Source organism: Anarhichas minor, unplaced genomic scaffold, assembly GCF_050575085.1.
Source record: "Anarhichas minor isolate MPS153535 unplaced genomic scaffold, ASM5057508v1 ptg000011l, whole genome shotgun sequence".
NCBI lineage: Eukaryota > Metazoa > Chordata > Actinopteri > Perciformes > Anarhichadidae > Anarhichas > Anarhichas minor.
In genome coordinates this window covers 3,642,429-3,659,147 of record NW_027466457.1, presented here as the reverse complement: position 1 = coordinate 3,659,147, position 16,719 = coordinate 3,642,429, and the positions used below count along the sequence as shown (strand labels likewise).

The window sequence follows — 16,719 nt, the reverse complement described above, 5'->3', positions numbered from 1 at the left end:
AAAGTATTTATTGCATAATTGAATAGCATTGGAGTGCTACTTCTATTTATTTTTACCATCAATTTATAATTCAAGCCCCCATAATAGACATTTTATCCACACTTTTATTTGCATTAAGATTTTTCCCAGATGACTGTATTACAGGCAGCATATCTATACATTCTGGTAAATGTTATCACACCGATGCAGTGTTATCTCACAGCCGGATGACTGGTTTGCAGTGGTTGTTCTCCCTGAACTGATCACTGGATGGAGGCCATGTTTCACCTTCTATTTACCACTAATCTGCTGGTCCGCTGTCACGCAATTCAAATCAACAAAGCGCATCTCCCCGCAAGACGCCAAGCCCCCTAAAAACCGTAGGCCTCCAGACGGACCATCTGCCGCTCTGTAGTAAAACGACAGGCCCCGCCCCTCTGCTTACACTCTCCAATGCGCCATAGCAACCGGGGCCGAGCCCCCTGTTCCCGCGCAATGTTCCCATCCTTATAAGGCCAGTTGGATGCAGACGCACGGACACGTCACGCGTCGTTTATGTAAATGCTTTGATTGAAGAAAAAGAAAAAAGCCTTCTGCCCTACTCTGAAATGGAGGTGTGGATACGACGCATGCGCACTTAGTCCACAACTATCCAGTCCCGTCCACAAACGCAGACATCAACAAGGGAGCGGGTTCCTGATGCGGGTTGATTTTCATAACAGGCACATCGTAAGGACGCGCTATAAGGACCACTACTTTGAATCAGCTTCACGCAGCTTGCAACAAGGTAATGAATGCAGCCACTTTGTATTTGTCTTAGGTCTTTGGAGCTTTAAAGACGTAGTTGTCTGTTCGAATCATTTAAAACAAGCTTCGAGTTGTGTCAGAACAATTGCTCTTTTGGGGCCTTCTGCAAAACCGACTAGTTGGTCAACTTGATGTGTATCTCACCTTATAAACAGGTGAAGTCACCGGGCAAAGTGGGAGGACGGCAAGATGAACGCGAAAATGTGTTTTAATAGTGTGAGAATAGGCTTCATGTGATTAGCAAGGGACGGCTGTTGTTGTTGTTGGCTGTCGGAGGAAATCACTCCCTTTATTGCTCCCGAAACGTGACTAAAGTCGGTCATTGTGAGCCGTTATACGGTCGTAAATCTACTCGTGTACAAGGCATTACTACGCACATTGTAGCTATAGTGCGCATGCAGTCTGCTAAACATTCACGCTCGCTAAATAAGCCAAGTTGAATCTCTCACGCCCACCCGGACCAGAGATGCGTCTCAGCACGCGGGCGCTGCTGTCAACAAAACAGCCACAGCAAACACAAAACTAATGACGAACGCGCTACGAGACTCAAGCTGGGCACAAGACCCGTCGTTTGGCGTAAAGCAACGGCGAAAAACACGGACTTTCAGAGAGCCGTCGCTTTGAACTTCGTGCACATGTAGTTGAAGGTGGACTGTTGCAGTGACGCGGCTGTGGAATAACAAAGAGTAAAGATCAAATTACACGGTTGGCTGAGGACGGCTTTACTTTACAATTAAAAAGAATATGTTTTGCTTCCGAAAATGTGTTCACCCGCGTTTATCTCACGATATTAAGTTGATGTTGGGAGGGAAAGTCGGGCATCGTCGAGCAGGGGACGGTCATCATAAAATGGGTGCGCATGAAGCAGGTCGTGTGGCATGCCATGCTTCCTCGCTGGAGTGGGCGGTGAAATTGGCGACTTGCACTTTTCTCTCGATGAAAACATGTAGATTTCTCGGAACCTTCTCATAATTTGAAAAGTGCAGATGTCGTTCACGCAAGTTCTAACAGTTTTAAGGAGGAATTTTGCAGTTTACTTTTAATATTGCAGCTTTTGCGGAAAATCGCATCACACCCCCTTCTCCACACTGCCTCCGCCTTTGAAGTGTGTTGCCATGTTGAGTTGCGTCACGTACTGTATTCTGCTGCAGAGATCGTCTGCAGTTTACAGATGACAAGCTCGAAGGTGAATATGTGGTCGGCCTTGTAATGCCACCCCAGAATACAGGCCGAGCTAACACAAGGTGTTTTGTACTACAGACATAAATTCACAGATTTAAATTGATGGTGTTGATTGCTTTGTTTTATCATTTTAACACCCTGCTGATCAAATCTGTTTGTTCTAATATTGATTACATCTTCATAATGTTGTCTATTTAATTATAAGTCTGTTGTAGGCTGTGAATTGTGACCTCTAAATTGTGTGTTGCTGTCAGGGCTCTCATGTAAAATACATGTTTAATCTCCGTAAAGCACTAAACCGGTTAACTAGACTTATGACTTTAGTGGTTTTATTTGCTGGTTTCTGCAAATAAACTTTCTGCAACAGTAAAGCATACATAGATCTATTTCCATGATAGTTTGCACATTTATATCAGACTTTGCAGGGCTAGACACATGTATATATATATATATATATATGCCCAAGGCTCTTTGATATAACCAGCAGAGTGAGAGGTCTTTAGTTGTTCCTGCTCTCTGTCTGCTCTCTGAGGCACCGCACTGTTCAGAGGACCCCGAGGACTGATGGCAAGAAGAAAAAAAAAAAAACCAGTCTGGGGGGCGCGGCTCGCAGTTTTGCCGCAGTTCGGGTCTACATGTGCTGTGGAGATTACAGTTTGCCTAGCAACATAAATCATAAATTACGCGTGATTTCCCGCGGACACATTGATATTTTTGAATTTCCCTGCTTCTATTTTGTAGCAAATAAGCTTATAAATAATATATCAAGTAACTTATCCTCTGCAGCCGGGAGAATCGAACTAGCGTTATGTGCGTGCTTATATTTTGAGTTTGCAAAATGAAGCGTGCGTCCTGTGAGCGCAGCATGTGACATGATCTGTCTGACACGCTGTCTGACTGTTGACCTACTTCCCCCCCCCATGTGGGTCAAAGCAGAGAGATGCTCCAACATAATAGCTTTCCTGATTTATTTTGTGCGTGTGCTCTCTGATCGTTACAAGACACCATATTTGTTTGTATTCATTCACATTGAGGCTAAACGGAAATAAAATATCACCTCTCTAAACCAGAGCTGTATGGCTGCACCGCGTTACTGCAGTTAACACGCCATGCGCACCGATGAGAGCCTGAGATGTTAATATTTAAATATGTTTTTGTACGCAGATGTTTGGCTTTCATAAGCCAAAAATGTACAGGAGTTTGGACGGCTGCTGCATCTGCCGTGCAAAGTCGTCAAGCTCTCGTTTCACGGACAGTAAGCGGTATGAGAAAGACTTCAGGAGCTGTTTTGGGTAAGAGACACAGCTGAACACGTGAGGGTTGGAGAAAGATCCGCCTTCATGTGTAGGGTACACATACCTTATTGATCTGAAACATTCCTCCCATGGTCATTTCTTCACAAATTGTCTTGCAGACTGAGTGAAACGCGATCTGGAGAAATCTGTAACGCCTGTGTGCTCCTGGTGAAACGATGGAAGAAGCTACCTGTGGGAACCAAGAAGCACTGGAACCATGTGAGTTTGGATTGCCGTCCTGATGTGGTTGAGCAGCTGCTTGGTTATGATAAAATACCTGAATGATGCAGACTCTTCTCCTATACCCCCCCCCCCCCCCCATGCAGGTTGTTGATGCCAGAGGAGGTCCCAGCCTAAAGATAACTTCCAGGCCCAAGAAGATAAAGTCCATCTCCAAGAAAGCACGGCCGATCCAGATCAGCAGGCTGCAGAAAGAGCTTAAAAGAAACAGTGAGTTCTGCATTGTTGGCATTCAGTAACATATTTATTCACTTAGCCTATTTGTTCCTGCAGGAGTAGATTTGTATTTGTCATGCACACCACATACAGTATGTCACACCTATTCACCCCTCCGTTGTTCACTTTTTGTTCTTCCCATCAGACTCTGATGCCCACAGCACCACCTCCAGCACCTCCCCGGCTCAGTCTCCGAGCTACAGCAACCTGTCAGATGACGGCTCCGACACTGAGCTCAGCCCAGGATCCAGTCGCTCCCCTGTTTTCTCATTTCTGGACCTCACTTACTGGAAGAGGTAAGCCAGACAGTGAAGCACTAGCTCTGACTCATTATTTAGGATTTCAAACGACTTATTGCAGCATGTTAGTGAAACTGTGGATTCTCACATGCTCAAAATGTAAAGGCAAGAAAACAGTGTCTTAAAGCCCCTTCACCCTTTTTTCCCCCCACTGGTTGATTTTTAAATAATACCTACTTTGGGGTATTAATACAAATTAAAGTCAAACCAGGAGTCATATTTATGCTCTTGGTCTAACACTATTAAAAGTGGGATGGGCTGCTCACTTTCTTTATTGGACCACTTTCAGTGTTTTTGCATGCTTTGGCCATTACCTAAAAACCTAATTTACATTGCTTTACTCTGCAATTTTAATGCCTGACGACGTTCTGGGACCGACGCGTTGCCTTTTTAACAAACGTGAGAGCTGACAGTGTTCCTGAGTGTGCAGGAGTTAACCATCTTCTTTTCCATGACTTCATTGACCTGTATACCAAGTGTGCATTAGACAAAACTCACAGTAGTTACACTATCATTGCATTGTAATGCAGTGCTATAAATGACCTAAAGCATGTAAATCCCTGGAACAGGCCCTGTAAGTAATGTGGCGTTGCTTCATGACTTGAATAGATACAACATATGTTTTGTTTTGTCTAGGCAAAAGGTGTGCTGTGGAATAATCTACAAGGGGCGCTTTGGAGAGGTGCTCATCGACCCCCATTTGTTCAAACCATGCTGCCGCAACAAACAACGGCAGCAGCGTCAACAAGAGGAGGAGGAAGAAGAGGAGGAGGAGGAGGAAGATGAGGAGGAAGAGGTGGAGATAGAGGAGGGCCAGGTGGGCGTGGATGTCAGCGGGAATAAATCCCAGATGGAAGAGGAAGTGAAGGAGACACCAAGCTGTGAGGAAAATGCAGGTCAGCTATGTGTTACTGTGACTCCAGTGGTGGAGGCCGGATGGTAAAGTCAAAGCCAGGCCCTGATTTCTCTGAAGAAATCTTAGGGTGCTGTTTTTTTTTTTTTCTCAAGCACTTACAGAAAGAAGTTGCCTCAGGTTGCCTTCAATCATAAAGCAGCTGAAACTCATTTGGTCTTCTCCATGATAATATGGAGGTTTGTTTATTTTGTTTAAATGGTAATTTATGAACTGTTGTTTTTCCACTTTGTCTCTTACTTTGTATTTAATATTCAAGCCATCCTGACGATGGACCATACTCCTTGGTATTGTTGATTTACTTTAGATGAAATGCTGGAGCTCTAGTTAGTTACTTTAAAAGATTTGATTCCAAAACGCAATAGATCCACTTATCACAAAGAAGGTGCTACTTGAAATTCATTACTCAACATTTCAAACGTACAGCTGAACCCATTCTCAATGTGGCTATTTTACGAGCTGACTAATATAATGGCATTACTTTTGCCTTCTTTGTTAAGAGTAGATGTCTCTTTTTTCAAATGGTGGATATCTCGTTTTGGAATGAATGACACTTTACATCGACAAAGCACAGACATGTACAGTAGCCCCTGTGTTTGTGTCTTCTCACATTGACATCCATTCCTATCAAAGAGTTTGTGTTTGTAGACTGTCTCTGTGTGCAAATATGTGAGTGGGTCCCATTTAAACAAGGCCTATTCACAGCTTCAACAGCAAATACACCAGCCTTAATAATGTGATACAGACAGCGCTAGTGTTAATTCTGGATCGGTATTAAGCAACACAAGGAACACAAGGGACAGTATATTTATTGTGGCCTCAGCAACACATGCATGCATTCATGCATTCCATTCATGCATTTTGCATGAATGGCAAGCGCACTCATCCAAAAGACCGAAGGATCTCTACTAAAATTGCATGGCCTTATATAAACTGTAAATCTCACTTCTTATTTTTATATGTAAGAAAAAAATAAAAAGGAAAAATAAAAGTTTCTTTCCAAAACAACACCACACAATACGACAGCAAAACACACAATCGGTCTATAGTCATTCAGCAATATCGATATCAGTGATTCCTCTCATTCCTGGGTCAGTATAGGTAAAATACTTTATACAAGTTGAAATTCTATGCCATTGCCTCTTGTATACCACAAATGTGTTGTGATATATAGCCTAATATTACTTTATTTATCAAACGAAAGCCAAAGCACATTGAAATTCACCCAATGTCAAATCAATGCAGGTTTTCCAATGCACACTTGTGCTTGTCCGAGGTCATTTGTATGTATGTTTATGGTATTCTAAACGGAACACTAATATGAATCTTCATACATGTGTTGTTTTAGTCGGGAGCAGAGGGGGACTTATGTACATAAGGGGCTGGGTGAGCCATGTGGCTCTTGTATGGGTTTCATTGTTTATTTATTTCATATTTATTTGTATCACTGCTTACAAGTGTAATATTATGAATTCTTTTCATCTTTAGCGTATACGTAGAATGGTTTTGGACTTAAGAAATCGAATGTAATTCTCACGGAGGCTTTGTTTAAGATTGCGTTGAATTACCGGTTGTCAATATTTGTGAAATGTTATTAAGTATTTATTTACTCATCAGTTGAGTTGCGTGCAACCTAACTTATTCTGTTCCATTACTTTGGATCTGTATCATGTAGACTGAAACGAATGATAGATTGCAACCAAACTGTACTTTTTCTCCTTTTAGCTGGTAGCTTAAAATGTTACAGAATTGTAGGATACCTAACTCTAGACTTGCATGTACTGTTGCTATGCATTTATTTAGCTTACACGTTAGACAAAGCGGTTTTGTATTTTTTATAAATCATGTACTTTTTTTACCTGTCCCTTAATAAAAGTAATTTTTCGAGTTTTCTGAAAGTATGGAGTTACTGATTCATTGGTATTAAGGTGGGTAGATGGTTAAAAATTAACCATCTAGTTAGATTTGAAATGATCTACTTTATTTCCTTGAAAATACCTACTTTCATGGCAGTGACATATATCATGTAAGTGTCAGTGTGTGATGTCAGATAATATAAAACAAGAGAAAGGTAAAAGTGAATTTACTACATTTTAGAGTTTTATTATAAGACTAATATATACTGGATTCAAAAGGGAGAATTTGTTTACACATGTTCCTCACATTACTTAGTGCAATTACACAATAATCCCGTTGCTTGAGATTTAAACACCAAGAAATATGTTTTGTTCATGAACTTTCAGGGTAGTCATTTTTAATTTCATGCATGTGACGGCATATGTAAAAAAGATTATACATATGTGTCTTATGTCAGTTTGAAAAAAACATTTGTTACTCTGAATTAAAAAAACTAGGACACATGAGTTTAGTTTGGCCTTATTTAACATCCTATAGGTTTAAATCTGGGATCCAACTTTTAAACATTTGACATTTGAGAGGTCCCAGCAGGAACCTGTGAAGTTCTTCATTCCGATACTACAGGTGCAGATTTTCTCTCTACCTTTTAGGCTTTTGGAATTTTCCAGATATGTTTTGAAAAACTGATTATAACCAAGTTATTACAGAAAATAGCATAGTCTGTATTATCTGTGCAGATAATGGACATTGGAAAATATCATATCCATTTGTTTATAAAAACAAATATATATTTTACTGATATGCCTATTCATTCATGTATGGGTTTGAAACGTCACATACTTTCATTATTATTTAATTTTAAATCTGAAAAACAATGATAAAACAAGATTATATTTATTAAAAATGTACATTTGCGATTTGCGCAGTTTTAAATAAAGAAAGAGCACCGGAAACGCTGGTCCTATGACCGGAAGTTTAAAAAAAACACGGAAGTGCTTTGTTTTTGTTACACAGCCAGCTGTCAGATGCCCCTTTAGGCTGCACATTTCCTGTTAAATCTGCTATTCAATCAGCCAGAGGTCGACGTGGGAGCCGAGGTAGCTAATATGAATGTTGTTGCTTCGCTCGTCGGTCTAGCTCACCACCAGCTAACGGTGTAATCAGTGGTCCAGCCTGCTAACAGGGGGCTCCGCCGAACTGTTAATAAAGTTGTTCATCGTTAACCACGCTGCATTGAATTATCACAGATACACTTAACAGTTGGGGTTGACTGCCACTGTCCCGTTTCACGATTGAGCTTTCTTTGTGGGCTCGTGGTTTTAATGATCGTGTGGTTGAAAACTGTACACTATACTATACTCGCATTTCTAAATAAAGGTTTGTTTGCAGCCGTCATCATGGTGGAGCCCACCGCATCTGGCGTGTTCTGTAACAGGATGCTGAGCATGGTGAACTCCGAGGACGTTAACGCCATCATCCAGGCTCAGAGACACATGTGAGTGTCATGATTAGTCTAGCTTCATGAGCACTGATAAACATAAAGCGGATGTGACAGTGATGCTGCCTTGTAAACTGGCACCTGAAGATAATTGTTGCTTTGCTGAATTGTTGTGAAATACAGGCTTGACCGCTTCGAGAAAACCAATGAAATGTTGATCAACTTCAACGGGCTGTCCAACGTGCGACTGCAACAGATGAACGAGCGCTTCCTGCTCCACACTCGCACCCTTGTGGAGATGAAGAAAGATCTAGACAGCGTCTTCAGAAGGATCAGGTAAGTCACTACCCCCCCCCCCCAGTGCAAACAAACACGCTCTCATTCAACCTCTTACTATTGGCCTCTTCTTCTGCAGGACACTCAAAGGGAAGATTTCTAAGCAGTACCCAGAAGCTTTCAGCAGTGAGTTAGCATTGACTTTTTGTTCATCATTTTACAAGCACAGTCGGCTTCATCCACATCAGCTTGTTTAAGATATTGTTGTTTTTCTGGCAGATATCCACGAGTCACCCATCCTGGAAGACGATGATGATGAGTTTGACCCAGTTCCCCCCAGTGCTGCCACAACAATCACAACAGCCACCTGGGAGCAGAGCACAGAGTACTGTGACACAAGTCCAGATGTTATCTCACCCACTGTGAGCAGATGCTCTGAAGATCTCTCTCAAGAGCTGCCTGACACGCCCACCTCCGATGTCCTAGAGACAGCCATCCTATTGGACGAGGGTCCGGACTCTGTACCTGCAGAATAGAGCGAGCAGTATGTGAATGATTTCAGCCTCTTGAGCTTCACCCTTAAAACTTTTAGCAGGAGGTTATGTTTTATATTTGAGTTTGTGTTGGCCTCTACAATATCTACTGACTTTTCCAGTCATCGGTGTATCTGCTGAGAAGAGCGTCACCACCTTGATGTTAAATTGTGGCTATGAACTGTCTATGAGGATGCTGGATTTTTGTTGGCATGCTTATTTGTCCTATGCCTGCACAGCACTAAAATAATGCACATAATACTTGAAGTTGTATAGTATCTCACTATAGATGTATATCTTAAGTACTGACAGTGATACTGAGCAAAAGCCCTTAGAAGCACATAAAAAAATTGTTTGAAGAGATGCTCACCTGAATGAAGGAAGACATCCCTCATTATTTATGTCCTATGAAAGACAAGATTTAATGTTCTCAACATGAAAAATAGTAGATAGGGTTTGAGAGTAGTTACTACTGTTATTGTCATACTATTACAATAGTATCGTACTGTTGCATTGTTATTCTATGGGCCCCTGTTAAAACCAGGAAATATGTTTGTTAGTGTAGTCATGAATGTTTTCAGCAGCATTTAATCTGATGCTTTACTGATCCTTGCCAAGAAATGCTCTCTTTGTTTTCCACCTCCATTGCTAGGAAGCCAGGGGTTTAACTGTGTGTCAGTGATTCAGCAAACTATTCAAGGTCACGTGAGCAGGGTAGAGGCTCTTTGATACAGGAGCTGGAAACCAGGTTGTGTGCGTGCAGGATCCAATCACTCCTCTCTCCATTAAAGAGGCCGTTTTGGTGTAAAAGGGAAAGGCCATCTTATAATGTACTACTAATGGTTATTTATGCCATATTTGTAAATCAGTTTTTATTTGTTTTTATTTGTGTATTTGAAAGATAATCTTCTTGAGAAGCATAGAGACAGAGTATGGTGATCAAAGTTGACACTCCATAATAATAAAAATGTAATAAGAATAATTGTATTGACTCCACTGTCCAAAATCTATTTATACAGCGGATTTTCCCTTAAAGTGAGATTTGGGATTGTGTCTATAAAAATGTCTTTGGCTCAAGTATATGAACAATGTCTTTGACAAACGGTGTTTGGAAACGTGGGCTCCTAAATACAAATATCAACTGAGTTGAGAGGACCATGACGTGAGACAGGTGTAGCTATATGCCAGTTGGTGATCCCGTCGTGGCTAGAATCAAAAGCTTTTACTATCTCGTGACAATTTAGTTAGCACCAAACTCTACATAACGATAACTATATGTTACACGATATAACGTCAGTTTTGACTCTAAATTATCACTGAAAACGATTTATACTATGTTTTAAACTGAACTGTGCTTCTGTAACCTGCAACCGAACCGACGGTTACCGGTAGAGGGCGCTACGTTCAAACGGGAGCCGTTTTTATTTCAGACGATGGGGTCAAAGGTTAGGTTAGCTAACGTAGCTAACTGTTAGCTAGTCCTAACAACACACCTACCACAGGTAACTTACGACGCGTCTGGTGAGTTCTTCATGTTTCACTGTGAAAATAAGTACTTTAACCCTAAAATGAGCTGACGGTAGAATAACGACTTTAACACGTACACCAGCCGCCCGTAGTCCTGTTTAGCCGGCTATTTAGCTGAGTAAGTTAACGTTAACTGCTAGCTCGGTTGCTAACAGCTGTCATGATCAACGTCAGCACAAACAACAACCCGCTGTAGACAGACTGAACGTTACACATTACTCAGCGGTCGTCCCCCAAAACGACCAAAGGCAACGAGCTGCTAGAAAACATCCACTTTATGAGGGAATCACCTGAAGCTACATCACCGCTGCTCCCACAATGAGGAGACTGACCAAGAAGAAGGCTCTGACTCTGGTGAAGGAGTTGGACGCTTTCCCCAAAGTTCCCGAGAGCTACGTGGAGTCCACAGCCAGCGGTGGGACAGGTACCGTGACCACAGATACTAACGTTACATAACTGTAGCCTTAACTTGGCTAATAACCCACACTCATAACGATACTACAGTAACTCATGTTGATGCTCTCCAGTGTCTCTGATAGCGTTCACGCTCATGGCTGTCCTCGCCTTCCTGGAGTTCTTCGTGTACACAAACACGTGGATGAAGTATGAGTACGAGGTGGACAAAGACTTCAGCAGGTAAGACATAAACTAGTGATTACTAGGCTTCAGTCCTGTGTCTTAGCTTAGTGTGTTCACTAACTGCATCTGCTCTCCACTTCCAGTAAACTGAAGATTAATGTTGACATCACAGTAGCCATGAGATGCCAATGTAAGTACAAAGACAGGTGTGTTTGTATTTCAGCTCCATCTGTGTGGTTTAGAAAGGTGTCATGGATGTTCTTAATGTGAATGCAGATATAGGGGCAGATGTCCTGGATCTGGCAGAGAACATGGTTGCTTCTGATGGCTTAAAATATGAAGCAGTGAGTATGAGTTCCTTCAGTGTGTTCACTGTTTCCATTCATTTTACTGTATTGTAAAAATGGAATAAGAAAAAATGCATTCAATCCTTTTTTTTTTTTTCTTTGTGTAACAGTAGAGAAATTCATTTCAGCTTGTCTGACAATTGTGTTTTGTCACACTCAAGGTCAACTTTGAGCTGTCCCCAGAGCAAAGATTATGGCACATGTAAGTTACACATCTTAACATCTATTTATGAACACTCCCTAAAGGAAGGGTCTTTTTCAACGAGCATTATTCAGCTATATTTACATCACATTTAAGGCTCAGTTGTCATTTAGTTGCACAAACATTACAATCCCTGGTCTTCATACAGTATCTACACATTCATTGTTTTTTGTCTATTCCCAAGTGAGATTTTGTTTCCTTAATTTTCCCGTCCCTCTCTGTTAGGACACTCCTGCACATCCAGGAGCGTCTGAGAGTGGAGCACGCTCTCCAGGATTTACTCTTCAAGGCTGCGATGAAAGGAGCTCCTCCTGCTCAGACTCAAAGGTACAGGATCCTCAAGATAAGCTTGGTTCTCTTTGGAACTGCTACATGGTTGAACATGTGATTACAAAGATAAACGATGAAGAGTTTGAACCTCCCATATATTGTGATAAATATATTCCCACCACATCGTGTTGCTCCTCTTCCCCATAGTGAGGACAGCCCCTCTAGCCTTAGAGCCTGCAGGATACATGGACACCTGTATGTCAACAAGGTGGCAGGAAATTTCCACGTTACAGTTGGCAAGTATGTATCTACATGGCGATTTAAAATTTAGAGATTAAACATTTTGCAGAGGCTGAGTGACCCCTGACCTTCTCATCCCTACACAGGTCCATCCCGCATCCCAGAGGCCACGCCCATCTAGCTGCACTCGTGAGCCATGACAGTCAGTTCATATAGTTTTTCACAAACATCTACTTTACAAATGTTCTCGTACTAACAAGGCGATGATGTTCATGGTACATTAAAGGTGTGGTGGTTGTGACACATGGGGAAAAAAAGCAGTCGTATTCACTTGATGATGATTATTAATTGTTTTGATTTGATGATGTGTCACAGCTTATAACTTCTCTCACCGGATTGACCACCTGTCCTTTGGAGAAGAGATTCCTGGGATTATCAACCCGCTGGACGGCACGGAGAAAGTCTCTGCCGAATGTACGTCTGTGTTGTCAAACAATCCATTTTTCTCGTAACGCATGCCTTGTTGCTGAGCTAACATCTATATTTGGTTATTATCTCCAGCTAACCACATGTTTCAGTACTTCATCACCATTGTGCCCACCAAGCTGAACACATACAAGGTCTCTGCAGAAACACACCAGTACTCAGTCACTGAGCAGGTGGGTTTACATTTTGCACATCTTTGTACGTTTGTGTAGTATCCAGTTATATTGTTGTGATGAATATGTTTGTATTCCTCTTCATGCTCTGCAGGACCGAGTGATAAACCATGCTGCGGGCAGCCATGGAGTCTCGGGAATCTTTATGAAGTACGATATCAGCTCACTAATGGTCAAAGTCACCGAGCAGCACATGCCTCTCTGGCAGTTTCTTGTCAGACTCTGTGGCATCATTGGAGGCATTTTCTCTACAACAGGTAGATAAACTTCACTTTTTATATGTTATCAGTATGAAACTGAACGTAGAGACTGAAACGGTATGAAATGCAAGTAATCCGTCACAGAGAACATTCATTTAGCCTTGGTAATGTTCATTTTTTAAATGTCATTCCTGCACGGTAATGAAGTTGTGAGCAGGGACTCTTTTGAAAAGTCTTCAACCAATTTAAAATCTAGACAGCATGTAGTTACTGGGCAAAACCGGGCATCTCCGGAGGTCTGCTTCTTTTACAGTCGTGCCTTAAGCCCCATTCGTTTACCACAAAAAGCAGGACTAAAGACTTTTACTGTTATCCAATCTTGTCATCTACTTCAGCAAATCATCTTTTTAAAACTGAATTTTGGGATATTCTCACAGGATTGATTAGAAGATGATGGGAGGAGATGACTTTTCCAAAGATGATTGAGTTACTGCCGAGCTCCAAGTTTAAATTGTAGAGGAATAATTCTGCTTGTGAGCATCAGCGGGGAAAGTAAGTCGGGTCTGTTTCTCACTTGCAGGCATGCTCCATGGTGTGGTAGGATTCTTGATTGATGTGTTTTGCTGCCGTTTCCAAATGGGAATCTACAGACATCTTAAGGTAAGCCAATAACATGACCTTTGACCTTATAGTCACTATTCATTTTAATATAGCTCGAGGCTGTTTGGAAAATAGCAGTTGTACCGGTTTGTTTTTTCCTCTTACCGTGATGATACATTTCTCCGTTCCTCTTTCTCAGGAGGCTCCTCTAAATGAGCAGCCAAACAGTGAAACCGTGGTTCCTACAGAAAATGACGCTCAACAATGAGATCCCCTACAACCGACTGTCAGCTCACCACCTCTGCCTAACCCTCTAGACAGCAACGTGATTCTGGGAACATGTTTACAAGTTGTTTTATTATGGAGTACGTCTTTGTTTTGTTCAGAAATATGTAAATATTTGTATCATTTTTAAAAATTTTATTGGGTGGGTGCAAGTTCCAGATGTTACTGTCCATCCACCGGTGAATGATTATAATCAATATTTACACTAACTCTCACTGGAAATCTGCACAAGGACCAAACACTAATTATTTACACCATGTTTGTGGACCTGACTTCATTAAATAGATGGTGCCGCCCACGTCCCACTCACACAGGTGTTTTCACTTAGTTTGGCTGATTAGACCTGTTCTCAGGGCTTTGTGGTCGACTCGTGGAATGTTGATTGACCGATGAAACGTGATTCTGATTCCATCATGCAGGTCGTTGACCTCAGCAAAGTCCCACAATAGCTCTGCTCAATCTTGAGCTAAAAAACGGGCCTAAGCGCCTCAATAAAAGAAAAGCCTGTGTGGGTGTGAGGGGCCGCTAAAGAGGAATTGTGTGAAATGAAGTGCTTCAAAGTTTTCAAGTGTGCTCGTTTGTATAAATATGAGGCTCATTTGTTAAATAAAATCCTCTTCAAACTTGATGTAGACCCATTTTTAATATTTAACATGTTTCTGTTAGAGTCTCACGTAGGGCTGCAACTAATGATTATTTTCATTATTATAAATTCATGAATATGTAGATTTGTTGTTTTTTCATTAACCAACTTAAAGTTTGGTCTATAAAATACTTCAAATGTTAAGAGTCCAAGGTGCTTTTTGTCTAAAATCACTAAAAATATTTGAGAATTATATGAAACAAAAGTAGCAAAACTTCACATTTGAGGGACTGGAACCTGAGAACATTTACCTTTTATGAACCAACAATGAACCGATTATCAAAAGGGTCTCTGATTAGTCGATTGAGAGTTTGCTCGAGTCTCCCCTTCATGGTTACGAGTAAAACAATCTACGAATGAATATTTTACACCATGTCAAGAGTTTATTTGACAGTATTTCAGAATATCTTTCAGTAAACAAGTTTTTTGTTTTTTAGCAAAATGTAATATATCAGTACTGTCGCATTTCATAAAAATAGTTGTTCACGTCTTTGAAACTACAGTATCAATGATACAGTAAACCATATTTGTAGGAATACAGCTGTACAAGGTGAATAATACACAATTAACACTACACAGTTATACTTGATCTCAATGGGGATCTATGAACGTGCCGTCCTTCACGCGCTCCAATAAAGCATTTTTTCTGTTTCTGTATACAAAATCCCTCACAGCAGGCAGGGGGACGGCCCGGACGGAGACAGAGGGCCGGATGACACATCATTTCACCTTTTCTGAACGTTGACATCTGTACATACAGTTAACACATTTCTACAGCCTAAATAGCATGTTGTCATGCTCCTCACTAACATGTTAACCAGTTAACCAGTAGGCCTGTACTGATGTGCCGTCGTGCTGCATTCAGTCATATTGTCACAATGCATCGTGATTCTTTTTTAAACTCTGCTCCTCCAGTAATCATACGCTCTGGTGATTTATCTGTAATGAGAGCAAACATAATGTTGAGAGAAATGGATGATATCAAAATGTAGAAATGCAGGAGGACGGTGACTTCATCTTGGGTGTCTTGGTTTAATAGCAGCATGCCTCCACTCTGCCAGTATCAAAACTTAGCTTTGAATGGCATTTGTGTTTCATCTTAAGTCTTGGGTTCAGATTCAGGTGCATTGGTTCCACCTGCAACAAAGCAAACTCAACTAATGTCCTTTACGGGATAAAGCTGACATGAGGAAATGAGGAAACCTAGGTCCACTGTGATAATGACCCTGTCTGGACAAACGTTCACAGCTCCACTCTCCCAGATGACTCTAGGAAGAGGATGTAATGCTACAGGCTACATTGTATCCCCCTTTAAGCACTAGGGGACAAGGGCAATCATTGACATTGATAAGAGTGCATCAAGATAACTGTATATATACTGCTTGGTGTTAGGTCAGAAGAAAACAGGCTCCACAACTCAACAGTTTGCTGATATGTGCGCATGGTCATTAACATCTGTTTTGCATTCAGTTCCCAAAACAAATCACAACGGCAACAGCTCTGCATTAGTTTGAGTAAGGCACTCCGCCCCACCTCATAACCATCGGCCTCCTCTTCCCCACACCGATGCCCCTCTCCCACAGTGATGTGGTACACTTAGCACAGTAAAAGGCATAGAAATGGGAAATGGACAAAATTCTTTCGTGAGCATTAAATGAATACAACACGGCTTATAATTCTGCACAATGACTGCATGGTTGACTTGTGATCAAGTTGTGTACATAACTCAGAACAGTATTATGAGTTCTTACTAAGCCAACTGTTTTCAGTCACTCAAAAGTTCAATTTGATGAAAACAAAAGAAGATATTTTTGTCTCACATGAGTACCAACTGGTCAGCTCCACAGAGGACATCCTCTCTAAAGTCTACCTCTAAAAGACATGTGAGTGCCTGTATAAAGACATGGTGGTTTATATCCATGCACACGACTGCTGCCTCCCTCAGCGGTCTGGTTTTAGTGACTTGCACAGTCTTTGATATGTAGTAATAGACGAGGCCATGGAAATAGTGATCCTAAAATACTGTTCTGGTGTTTTTCTTTTATTTACAATGTATCTAACTACAACACTGCCTCAAAAACACCAAATGTACATATTTTCACATCTTTACATTTACAGTATATGATATATTG

At 41.3% G+C, this 16,719-nt stretch overlaps 3 protein-coding genes across 5 annotated transcripts; all 3 read left to right on the top strand.

Annotated features, from left to right (window-relative positions):
- The first annotated feature begins 567 nt into the window (after positions 1–567).
- Positions 568–6,829, top strand: sinhcaf (SIN3-HDAC complex associated factor). Of its 3 annotated transcripts, none has more exons than XM_076088931.1 (6): positions 568–766; positions 3,133–3,260; positions 3,383–3,482; positions 3,590–3,713; positions 3,865–4,015; positions 4,655–6,829. In XM_076088931.1, exons 2-6 carry the CDS (start codon positions 3,133–3,135, stop codon positions 4,959–4,961), a joined length of 810 nt encoding a protein of 269 aa, XP_075945046.1. In that variant the 5' UTR covers positions 568–766; the 3' UTR covers positions 4,962–6,829. The 3 variants fall into 3 exon arrangements, with proteins under 3 accessions (XP_075945046.1, XP_075945047.1, XP_075945045.1); XM_076088932.1 differs by lacking the exon at positions 568–766 and adding an exon at positions 811–1,472; XM_076088930.1 differs by lacking the exon at positions 568–766 and adding an exon at positions 811–1,972.
- A 918-nt stretch (positions 6,830–7,747) lies between these two features.
- Positions 7,748–10,017, top strand: kxd1 (KxDL motif containing 1). Its single transcript, XM_076088933.1, has 5 exons — positions 7,748–7,885; positions 8,178–8,283; positions 8,410–8,562; positions 8,642–8,688; positions 8,782–10,017. The coding sequence occupies exons 2-5, from the start codon at positions 8,186–8,188 to the stop codon at positions 9,036–9,038; spliced, it is 555 nt and encodes a 184-aa protein (XP_075945048.1). The 5' UTR covers positions 7,748–7,885; positions 8,178–8,185; the 3' UTR covers positions 9,039–10,017.
- Positions 10,018–10,484: 467 nt separating this feature from the next.
- On the top strand, positions 10,485–14,572 carry LOC142947379 (endoplasmic reticulum-Golgi intermediate compartment protein 2-like). Its single transcript, XM_076088929.1, has 13 exons — positions 10,485–10,986; positions 11,090–11,198; positions 11,285–11,331; positions 11,418–11,485; positions 11,650–11,690; positions 11,916–12,017; positions 12,168–12,260; positions 12,347–12,402; positions 12,576–12,674; positions 12,762–12,859; positions 12,954–13,116; positions 13,640–13,719; positions 13,859–14,572. Exons 1-13 carry the CDS (start codon positions 10,881–10,883, stop codon positions 13,925–13,927), a joined length of 1,131 nt encoding a protein of 376 aa, XP_075945044.1. The 5' UTR covers positions 10,485–10,880; the 3' UTR covers positions 13,928–14,572.
- Positions 14,573–16,719: the final 2,147 nt, after the last annotated feature.

Coding starts and splice junctions, on each gene's coding strand:
- LOC142947379 (XM_076088929.1), top strand. CDS start 10,881: ATGAGGAGACTGACCAAGAAGAAGGCTCTGACTCTGGTGAAGGAGTTG. Junction 12,261..12,346: donor TTCCACGTTACAGTTGGCAA/GTATGTATCTAC, acceptor ATCCCTACACAG/GTCCATCCCGCATCCCAGAG. Junction 12,403..12,575: donor TGCACTCGTGAGCCATGACA/GTCAGTTCATAT, acceptor GATGTGTCACAG/CTTATAACTTCTCTCACCGG.
- kxd1 (XM_076088933.1), top strand. CDS start 8,186: ATGGTGGAGCCCACCGCATCTGGCGTGTTCTGTAACAGGATGCTGAGC. Junction 8,563..8,641: donor AGCGTCTTCAGAAGGATCAG/GTAAGTCACTAC, acceptor CTTCTTCTGCAG/GACACTCAAAGGGAAGATTT. Junction 8,689..8,781: donor GTACCCAGAAGCTTTCAGCA/GTGAGTTAGCAT, acceptor TTTTTCTGGCAG/ATATCCACGAGTCACCCATC.
- sinhcaf (XM_076088930.1), top strand. Junction 3,261..3,382: donor GACTTCAGGAGCTGTTTTGG/GTAAGAGACACA, acceptor ATTGTCTTGCAG/ACTGAGTGAAACGCGATCTG. Junction 4,016..4,654: donor GACCTCACTTACTGGAAGAG/GTAAGCCAGACA, acceptor TGTTTTGTCTAG/GCAAAAGGTGTGCTGTGGAA.